Genomic DNA, 10766 nt, shown 5'->3' with positions numbered 1-10766 from the left:
GGGCATCTCTCCCGGGCCGGAGGCACATCTTGCGGCAGGGCGCCCTGGGGGCGAGGCTGCGGAGAGTTTACCTTTTCTGGCTACTGCGGGGCACCTTATGCCACCCAAAGCTCCCTGACGGACGCGCTGCCAAGCGCCCGTTCCCTAGGGCTCCCGTGCCCGTGCTACAGCGCTCTGCGGCACCGCGCGCCCAGCCCCGGCACGGGGCTGCCCCGCGGCCGGAGCGGGGGAGGAGGGGGAGGGGCAGGAGGGCGGGGCGCGCGCCGGGGGCGGGGCTCCGCGGCGCGCCGCAGCCAGTCCCCTCGCCCTCGCCGCCCGCGGCCCCGCGGCCCCGGCGGAGGGATACGGCGCGTTATATATAGCGGCGGCGCGGCGCAGGCTCACACCTCCGGCGGCGGCGGCAGCGGCGGCAGCGGCGGCAGCGGCGGCTCCGGCACTCGGGCGGCGGTGGCGGCGGCGGCAGGCGGAGCGGCCCGAGCAGCGACCTCGCCGGCAGCCCCGGAGGCCGGAGCTGCGAAGGGGACGGTGGTCCGAGCGCCAGCGCAGCCGAGTCGCCTCCCCCCACCTCGCGGGCTCCCTCCTCGCCCCTCTTGCGCACCATGGTAGGTCGGGGCCCCGCCGCGCCCCTCCCCCGCGCCCGCGCCCGCGCCCGGGGGGCTTCCGCCGCGGGCGGGGGGCCGCCCCCGCCGGGCCGCGACCCTCCCTCCCGGGCAGCCGCCCGCTGCGCCCCGGGCCGGGGGGCTGCGGAGAATGAATGAGCGCGGCGGGGCCGGGCCGGGGCCGCGGGGCCGCCCCGGGCGCAGCCGCACCGCCATTTGCGGGCCGGGTGACATCATGAGGCCGCGGCCGCCGCCCCCTCCCCCCGCCTTCTCCCTGCGCGCTAATTGGGGCGGGAGCGGGAGGGGGAGGGGAGCCCTCGGTTTCCATTCGAGACTGCAAAGTTTCTGCCGGGGTGGGGGCGGCCGGGCCGCTTCCGGGGCTCCTCCGCCGCTCCCCGGGGGCCGCGGCCGGGGGGGGGGGGCGGGGGTCGCCTCCCCGACCCGGGGATGAGGTGTGGCCCACCAAGCCCTGCCCCGCCGCGCTTACAAAAAGCATCCGCTCTCGCCGCCGACAAGAACGAGCGCACCTTCGGGTTGTTTACAGACCCGATGCGAGCTGGGGTGAAAGACTCCCCAAGCAACAGAAATTATGTTGCAAATGTATCCGTGAGAGTTCCTTAATTAGCAGCAAGAGACGTTAATCAACCTTGCCCCCTTAATTCACTTTTGCTCGACCATTCAGGACGCCGTAGACCAAATAGTGCAAGTGAAAATTAAAGCTCTCGCCATTTACAGCTGTGGTTTTTATTTGGAGACAGTCTTTGTGATAGCCTTAAAACGGGTGAGGTGCGTGTTGTACAGCAAACAGCGCAGTTTCTTTCCCCTGCGAGAAAGGCAGATGAATAGTCATTGTGTGGTTTCTTCGTGTTACTGTGTTGTATAGCAACTAAGTTAAAAACACATTCTCTTTGTCGCTCAGTCACATGGTGATTGGCTGGGAGCATTAAAAAGTGGTAGGCTTTTAACAAATAACTGCCTAATTAAAATAAGCATTTATTACAATAAAAGGAAGCTTTGAGGGTGGAGGAAAAACCATGGCTATACCTTTGGGTTTTTCATCTCCTATAAGTGGATTAACGTGCTTTTATGTTCAATACAGTAAAATTACATAACCTGTATTTAGAATGCCAGCAGCAATACTCAAGGTACTATAAAAGCCTAGACCTGGATATGATCCTGTTAGCTCTGGAGCTGCAAAGAGTTGGGCTGGGTCATTTCTTGGATGCAGGAAGCTGTATTAATGATTCAGTAGATGGCACTCTTCTGTCTCAGTTCTCTATAGATACCTTTAACTTGATGCAAAAAAGCATTCTGCCACCAGAGGTGCCATTTTTCATCTATCAAGTCAAGCACTGACCTCTTCTGGTTATTGAAAGTTCTCCTAGCATATAGGATAAGCTACCAATTTGAAGGAATCAAACAGCAGTTGTCACATCCCTTTACAGCAAAACATTTTAGAATTGAATACCGGATATTCCTATTGCTTGTAAAGCAAAGTCAACTAGCTGACTTCTAGGATTTTTACAAAAGATTTTTTTTTCATTTTAAGGACTTTTTTGGTCATAGGCCATGCAGGGAAGAAAAAAAATCAAACGGCAAACATTTAAGGGCACATCATGTGCCAGGGACTGCTAATTGCAAACAAGCTTGAATTTAGGAGCTAGATTTTAACATTCTTCTTTTTCTTCATATAGGCTGATCAGCTGACTGAGGAGCAGATTGCTGGTGAGTGTCCCAGATGACAGGGAAGTACCCTATAGATTAGAGCTAGTGATTATTGAATGGAAAGGCACAACCGGTCTTCCTGAGCGGGTGGGTCCATGATGAAAGAAAGGAATAATATCATATGTAACAAATAATAAAACTTAGGTTTCTAGGAAAGGAAGAGAATGCTTGTCCGGAGCTGCTTAAAAGCAAACCGAACTGATAAATTAGTGCATTTGCTCCTTTTGGTTCATTCTTTGGTTTATTTAACTAAATGAACCAAGCAAAGTAGGACTAATCTGGTCCCCTTGCAAGAGTTTAAAAATGATAAGTGTACATTCTGTAATTGCCTGCCTTTGAAGTTTTAGTGGAAATTTCTCTCTATTTTTATGAATTTCTCAATTTTGGGGATTTTGGAAAGTCTGTGCTCTCTCTGCCAAGAAATAACCTAAATGGAAATGAACATGTTTCTTCACTCTAGAGCTATAATTATTGAGAAATTAAGCTACAAAGCAAGTCTCTGGAGTCATTAGTAAAAATTGGTTTGGTTTTAACATTAATTATATTTTGTTGATCCTATCTGCAGAATCCTTAAAGTAGTCTTCTTTTCAAATGTTTCCAAAGTTATTTTGTGCAGACCTGTATAATTTCCTTTTTATTCATATATAGTCTTTTATCTAAGAAATTGTAATGAAGAGGTTTTTTCTTTTAATCAGACTTTATAGCTGGTTAGAGAATTGAGAGACAGACATCATTTAGTTCTGCTTGTGAGCAAACCTAGAAATAGGTATTAAACTACAAACTAGTAACACACATATATCATTACTCTCAAAACTGTTTCTAGAGAGAAAATATTGCCCACAAATAGATAATGTATGCATTTTAGGCAGCTATGACAATTTAGTCTCATAAAAAATTTTATTAGAATATTTTGATGAGGACTTTTTTTTTTCAAATATACGAAAGGTCTTGAATACGTAAGCATTGCACTTTAAATGTTCCTGATTATGCTCCATAGACTGAGGTGCTTTGGTGGATCTTGTTTTCAGAATTCAAGGAAGCCTTCTCCCTATTTGACAAAGATGGCGATGGCACCATCACGACAAAAGAACTTGGAACTGTCATGAGGTCATTGGGTCAAAATCCAACAGAAGCAGAATTACAGGATATGATCAATGAGGTGGATGCTGATGGTAAGGGCTTTGGAAATCTGAATGAGCTCCAGGGTTGTGTAATTTTCTCCAGTTAGAACATGTTCTAAGTCTGTCTTTCAGGCCCGTGAAAGGACTTTTATATAGTTACTAATGTCTTCATAAATGTTTATGGGGGTAATCATATGTAATCTGCACCAAGAAATAGAAAGTAAAGTGTAGTTCTTCATTGTCCTTGCCTGTTGAAGCAGCTTTCAAGGAGTAGTGGATAGAGGGCTAGAATGGGAACACAGAATATCTGAATTAATGTTTTACCTCTTAACACTACCAGCTACATTGTCCATTGTCCTGGACAAGTCCTTTAACATGTCTGACCCCAGGTAAATCAGTTGAGTTGTCAGTATAGATAAAGAGGGACTTGGCATACTGGAAGTTCCCCACTCAGGTGAAAACACAAGTCAGAACTAAAATTAAAGTCAGATATTTTATTAGTATTGCTTATATATCTGAAAGTTAGATTCTTGTTATCTATTTGGATTGGTTTTTAGTTTTGCCATGACTTACTAATAAAAATTTTTATATCATACAAAACATTTTACCATTTAACATTTGAGAGCCTTTCACATGCAGAACATTGTCCTTAGGTGAATATAAAATAAGGATAAATGGTCTCTGCATTTAAAGGAGCTTATTGTTTAGGTCTTGGTGTACAGGATTCTTATTTGCTCATTTGTCCCCTTAAGCTGCCCTTTTATTGAGTCTCATCCATATCTACGTCAGTTACAGTATAGATTTAAGTAAGCACTGAGAAGTCAAGTTTGTGAAATGGGCGTGAGGCAGACAAAGAGAATCAGTAATGGAAGGCTGCTTACAAGAGAAGAAATGAGCTGAGAGGTTAGTGGTGGAAAACTAAGCAAACAGTAATCCAAGGCTAGCAGTTTTTTCAGAATGACTAAATGGATTGTATTTTAAAATTTGTTACTTGGATAAATTAGCAGGAACCACATTTGCAATGTTAAATTGCTAGAATTTGGGGGGGTGCTTTGTAAAATTTCAATTCATGGGGTTCTTAATATGCCTTACATTTCTGTTGTACTTTATGTTTTCTGTTGTATGCTTTATATACATTATCATTTGCTACTCAAAACAGGATAACTCTGTAAGGGGGAAGATGGCTCTGTGTTTGACAGATTGAGTAATTGAGACTCAGAGAAATGAAATGATTTTTTTTCAAGGTTCATGGAGAGAGCTAGTCTAAACCTCAGTTTATCTCATTAATCTGGTATTATGTTTACCTATAACTGGTTTCCATTTCAGTTATTTTGGAAGATGAGCCTAACAAATAGTTTCAAATAGTATTAGTGACTACTGAGATACGTGAGTATCTAGAGTAGGTGATTCTTTACTTCCCACCTTTGAAGTGTTTTTTTTTTTTTCAAGACTGAAAACCAGCTAGGTGTCGCAGTGGATAGAGAGCACTGGAGTCAGGAGGACCTGAGTTCAAATGTGGCCTCAGACACTTAATTGCCTGGCTGTGTGACCTTGCTCAATTCACTTAACCCCATTGCCTTAAATTAAAAAAAAAAGATTGGGAAGCTCATCTGCTGAGGTAGACAAAAATTGTGCCCTTAGGATAGAAGCTGTAGGAATTGAGGTTGATGTGCTGAGAAGAGATCATGAATAATCAAAAATTTAAGGTATTGGCAATGAGGTTTAAGTACTCCAAAATAATTTAATAAATATTTTAATTTTTGTTGTTGCTTTTAAATTGCTTATATAAATGAGATTGGGAACTTTATCATTTGAACCCCAAAAGGTGATAGAGTTAGAGAGAGAGAGAGAATTCTAGTTTTAGTTTTACTAGAAAGGGGCATACTTAGAAATGCTAACAGTGTAATACTATTAGTATCTTGTGATTTTTGTTCCTTTCACTTAACATTAATGATTTAGCTTATCATTTGGAACAAAGGTCACTTTTTTTACAAGTTGAAGTATCAGTGATACAATTGAAAAATGTCACTTTTGATGGTCCAAGATATGTGAAATTCCCAGACATCTTCAGAATGAAAGACTGAATGAAAGATAACAATGACCGCTGTTTGGCAATGGGTACGGTGGAAACATCATGAACTAGAAGTCAGACAACATGGGTTTGAACCAGGTCAGCTCCCAACTACTGTGTAACCTTAGGCAAGTCAATTACCCTGGAGTATAAATGCTAAATGAAAAAGGGGGGAGTTACAGAGAGGGAATTGGCCTCAAGGACTTCTTAAAGTCAGCTTGGTGAAGGAAGTAGATATTGTGTAAGTCTGTGCATAGTGGACATCGGTAAGATGTGTGTTCAGATCTTGTCTCATATATAACCTCTCTTTCAGAGTCAGTTTTTTTTTCATCTGTAAATTGAGGATAACAGTTCCTACCTCCTAGGGTTGTTGTGTGGATCGAATTAAATACTGCCATTCTGAAGTGCTTTTCAAACTGTCTGTCAATGCTAGCTCTCATTCCATTTTGTAAAGCTCCTTCCAGCTATAAGACTAATGATAATTCCATTATCATTACCTTAATGTTCTTGAGAAAGGAGGATGGGAAGCAGTAGAGAGAGTGTAATAATCAGACTTTATGGGCTAAAGAGGAAAGGGGAATAAAATGACTTCTCAGTTCTTGTCCTTCCAAATTTAATGCACCTCATGTTAATCATTTTGGTGAAAGAGATGGTATCAAAATGCCTGTTTTTGAGGCCTATACTAGTCAGTGAGTTAGTTTATCAGTAGCATCACAGAGGCCTCTATAAATTCCTACCAAGTTGAGTAGATGGAAGGAGAAACATCTGTTCCCTTTGGGAAATGAGCTAAGGAGCCAGGCTCTTGGGAACATGAAGATTCAGCTCATATGATATTGTGATTTCTCCTGTTAATTTGTTCTCTTGTTTTGTTTTATGAGCAATACAGTGGAATTTTGGAATCAGTTGTGTACTTTATCTATAGATTTCTTTGTATTAAAAAGATGCTGCCCTGAAAGCTAGCAAATGCATAAAAGTATTTACTGGTTCTGAAATAGTATCACTGACTATCTCTTTAAAAAAAAACACACCAATTTTTAATTAAAATTGAGTAACCTAATCTCTGGGTTTGTTTTTATTTTTTTGAGGTAATGGCACTATTGACTTTCCTGAATTTTTGACCATGATGGCTAGAAAAATGAAAGATACAGACAGTGAAGAAGAAATTCGTGAGGCATTCCGAGTCTTTGACAAGGTATTGCTGAATCTATTATGAATAGCAACTTTAACAAGGCTACCAAAAGATTATTAAATCATCTGTAAAATATGACAGACATTTATTTCCATTAGTTAAGCTTTTCAAATAGTCTTTCCAGTATCCTGTCTTCATGGAATGTCTATTTTTGTGCTGGAGTAGAAATTTCTCATGGTTGTAGAGATGGAACTTTTTAACTAGTCTTGAGTTTTTTATTGGTTTTAACAACTTCAAACATCTTTGCTACAGCTGACCCAGGTTCAGAGTGTAGACCCAGATGATGAAGAAGTTGTTTATGTGAACACAGATTGAGTGTAGAATGTGTGTGACGGATTGAACCTTTTTAAAGAACTGCATAATCATTAACTATTCACAGGATGGCAATGGTTACATCAGTGCAGCAGAACTACGTCATGTAATGACAAACTTAGGAGAAAAACTAACAGATGAGGAAGTAGATGAAATGATCAGAGAAGCAGATATTGATGGAGATGGACAAGTCAACTATGAAGGTAAAACACTCATTACTAGACCTCTCAATGTGGCTTTTAATTTGTTTAGCAAAATAGACAATATATAGACAATTGGGTTTTCTTTTACCCAAAGTAATTGTGTCTGTTTTACTAAAAGTTGCTTTGAAGATAACCAAAAGCTGTGGCTATTTGTCTTTTCAGAATTCGTACAGATGATGACTGCAAAATGAAGACCTCCTCTCACCTTTTTTCCCCCCCTCTAGATGAATCAAATTGAATCTTTTACTTACCTCTTGCAAAAAAAAAGTTCATTTATTCATTCTGTTTCTGTATAGCAAAACTGAATGTCAAAGTACCTTCTGTCCACAAAAAAAAAAAATCTGCATGTATTGGTTGGTGGTCCTGTCCCCAAAAGATCAAGTTACACATCAGTTTTACAATATAAGTACTTGTACTACTACCTTAAATGATAAGGAAGCACTTAGTGAACTCCTTAAAGTTCCATTTGCTAATGATTATTACACTGTTTGGGCTGGCCAGTTTTTCATGCATGCAGCTTGACAATTGAGCACAGTCAGACATTTGTATTAAAAAAAAAAAAGAAAAACAAAAAAAAAACAAAATTAAAAATGTACCCATGTGGGTTATTTAGTTCAATTTGTTAGTATAAATTGTCATAGCTGGTTTACTTTAAAAAAAAAAGTAAATACAATAAAGTAAAATTGGTTTACCTCAGGATGGTATGCAGCAAAATGGTGGAAGGATGCAGAATTTCAAGATGTAGCCCTAATGGTGGTTCTTCTGTACTTGTGTGCTCCAAACCCTAATGATGATCTCAAACTCTGGATGGCATGTCTGTGTTTCTATTGGTTTAGCATTGTCTGCATTGCACTATAGTGAAACGGATGTCAGGCTGTTACCGTTCACACAAAATTTTTGAAAAGAAAACTTCACCAAGGGAGCATCTTTGGACTCTCTATTTTTAAAACCTTCTGTACCATGACTTGGAGCCGGCAGAGTAGGCTGTGGACTTCAGCACAACTATCAACATGGCTGTTCAAGATATTACAATTTATGTCCATTCCAAGTTGTAAATGCTAGTCTTTTTTTTTTTTTCCAATAAAAGACCATTAACTTAAAGTGGTGTTTAAATGCTTTGTAAAGCTGAAGTTTAAATGGGGACAGGGCAGCTGAGGGCTTGGGGGAATCTGGGGAAAAGGGGGAAGTATTCTGCTGGCAGACCAGCATGTATTCAGATACCAGATCTCTGCCCCCCCCCCACCCTCTCAGTAATAAGAATTAATCTCTGAATCCTAAGATTTACTAGAGAAAAACATGCTGATTGGTTTTTTTTCCCCCATGCAATAAAAAAATGTAAGTCTAGTTACCTTTTTTACTGCTAACAACAATCAGTTCAGGCAGAATAGTCTGAAGAAGAAAACCATTCTCTAAAGCATGTACCTGGGATTCCTTTAAAACCTGCTGCTGATAATTTGTTTTATGTAACTTACTGACTCCATCTATGGGAAAGTCATGATTCACGATTTAGAAAGGCAATGTAACTCAATCCTTGCTGTGTGTGATAGAAGCAGGAGGCCACTTTTCTAAACCAGTCTCTTCTTGCCTAATAGACATTTCACCATGCAACTCAACTAATTTATATGTGCTGTCCATGTAGCATCTTTTTCAAGTTTCTTCTCTTCTCCCCTCCCCCAATTCTACCTTTCTGTTTTATTTCCAAATAGAACTGTGTCCTCTGCATGTATACTAGTTCGCAGCTTGTAAGTAGAACTCCAGCCTGGAGTGAATTTTGTGTCTAATTATAAACCCTGTAACCAAAACTATTAGAAAGTGCTGACACCAAACTTTGTGATGGCATCAGCTCATACTTTAAAAAAAAAGTCACTTTAAACCCATGTAACATTAAGTGGGCCACACTTTGTAGGAGGCTGGATGTTTCTATGTGTTAAATTAGATTTATCCAATTAGTTTATGGGTTTTAAGTTCCTGTGTGTTTCATGAGTTTGTCTAGGGCATGGTGGGATACTGCTAGGGAAATCTGAGAATGAGTGCTGCTTTGCAGCTAACTAATGTATGAAGGGGCTGATCCCTGAAGCATTTTGCAGCTTTTACTAATGTTTCTGCCAGAGGATGGTTAGGAGCATTGAGGTGTGATAAAACTCAAATTGGTTCTTATGTTTTTGATATTTTTTTTTCTTGAGGTTAAAAGTTAGTAATCAACCTGAGGTTTGGTTTGGAGAGACAAAGTTTCAGTTATTCTTGTTTTGTTACTGAACCCATGAGCATTAAATTTCTGTTTATTTCTCTCTAACAAGGAGAAAAATCCATATTTGGTCAGGTGATTGTGAACAATAACTTAGACATCAGATCCCCTTCTAGTGCTGAGAATTTCCCCCACTGGAATTGCTACTGGAATGGCTCTAGCTAGGAATTTTAAAACTTGATAGCCTATGATTTTTTTTCCCCTGTGTGTATGTATGTGTGTGTGTGTGTGTGTTTATGGGGGAAGAGGCAGGCATGTAGTAGTTCATTCTTAACCTATCTGGTTTTAAACCTGTGACAAAATAACTGTAAAATGCCTCAGTTGATGACTACTTGATTTTTATGAAAGATGACTTTAAAAAAAGCAAATCACAAAGACTTTCCAACTCATCTTTCTCCAATGGCTTCTTTCCTAAGGGACTTTTTGATTCGAATACTAATGGTCCACCTGAATCAAGTATCTAGAGAATTTGATTCTTAGCTTTAGAGTAATTTTGAGAAGTTTCCATCCTGTTCCGAACCCAGGAACCTTCCCCAAAGAATGTCTACCCAACAATAAATGTGCAGAAGTGAAGAAAAAAGCTGGTGAGAAGTAGGCAAACATAAGGTAGCCTTTTCCCCCTCCTGGTGTTTGGCACCTGAACCAAGTATCTAGAGAATTTGATTCTTAGCTTTAGAGTAATTCTGAGAAGTTTCCATCCTGTTCCGAACCCAGGAACCTTCCCCAAAGAATGTCTACCTAATAATAAATGTGCAGAAGTGAAGAAAAAAGCTGGTGAGAAGTAGGCAAACATAAGATAGCCTTTTCCCCTCCTGGTGTTTGGGTAGAGAAAGGAACCATTTTTTGGTCAGAATCAAAGTATTTGGTGTAAACAAAAACTGAATTATGGGTGAATGTTTTTGAGTGAGTTGTATACTAGTGAAATTACTCTTGGGTTTGTTAACACTTCCCCACTACACTTGTCCCTAACCCTTCCTGCTTTAATGAATATATGCATATGTATAGATATGCATATATATGTATGTATATCTTCATAGATATACATATATATGTATATATATATATATATATATACATATCCATATAATAGTTACTAGTCTTAACTGGCATCCTGCTTTAACCTAACATGCCATAAAACCATTGAGTACTTGGCATGCACTTTCTCATGGCTTTGTTCTCCATCTGTTTGGGGGTAGGTGTTGAGAGAGAGAGGCAAACATCTTGATATTTCAGATGGGTTTTTGATGCACTATTGCCAAGGAAGGCTTTTTCTGATTTTTTGACAAATGAATTTTTTGCAC

General features: G+C 40.9%; 1 protein-coding gene across 1 annotated transcript; it reads left to right on the top strand.

Moving 5' to 3' along the window:
• The first annotated feature begins 432 nt into the window (after positions 1 to 432).
• On the top strand, positions 433 to 8321 carry CALM1 (calmodulin 1). Its single transcript, XM_074235513.1, has 6 exons — positions 433 to 602; positions 2294 to 2324; positions 3353 to 3496; positions 6602 to 6708; positions 7085 to 7220; positions 7383 to 8321. Exons 1-6 carry the CDS (start codon positions 600 to 602, stop codon positions 7409 to 7411), a joined length of 450 nt encoding a protein of 149 aa, XP_074091614.1. The 5' UTR covers positions 433 to 599; the 3' UTR covers positions 7412 to 8321.
• Positions 8322 to 10766: the final 2445 nt, after the last annotated feature.

This window comes from Macrotis lagotis, chromosome 4 (genome assembly GCF_037893015.1).
Source record: "Macrotis lagotis isolate mMagLag1 chromosome 4, bilby.v1.9.chrom.fasta, whole genome shotgun sequence".
Lineage (NCBI taxonomy): Eukaryota > Metazoa > Chordata > Mammalia > Peramelemorphia > Peramelidae > Macrotis > Macrotis lagotis.
This window is presented reverse-complemented; position numbering and strand designations above follow the sequence as displayed.

Excerpts from the sequence above, each read along its gene's own strand:
- CALM1 (XM_074235513.1), top strand. Across the intron at positions 6,709-7,084 it reads CATTCCGAGTCTTTGACAAG|GATGGCAATGGTTACATCAG; the intron begins GTATTGCTGAAT and ends AACTATTCACAG. Across the intron at positions 7,221-7,382 it reads TGGACAAGTCAACTATGAAG|AATTCGTACAGATGATGACT; the intron begins GTAAAACACTCA and ends TTGTCTTTTCAG.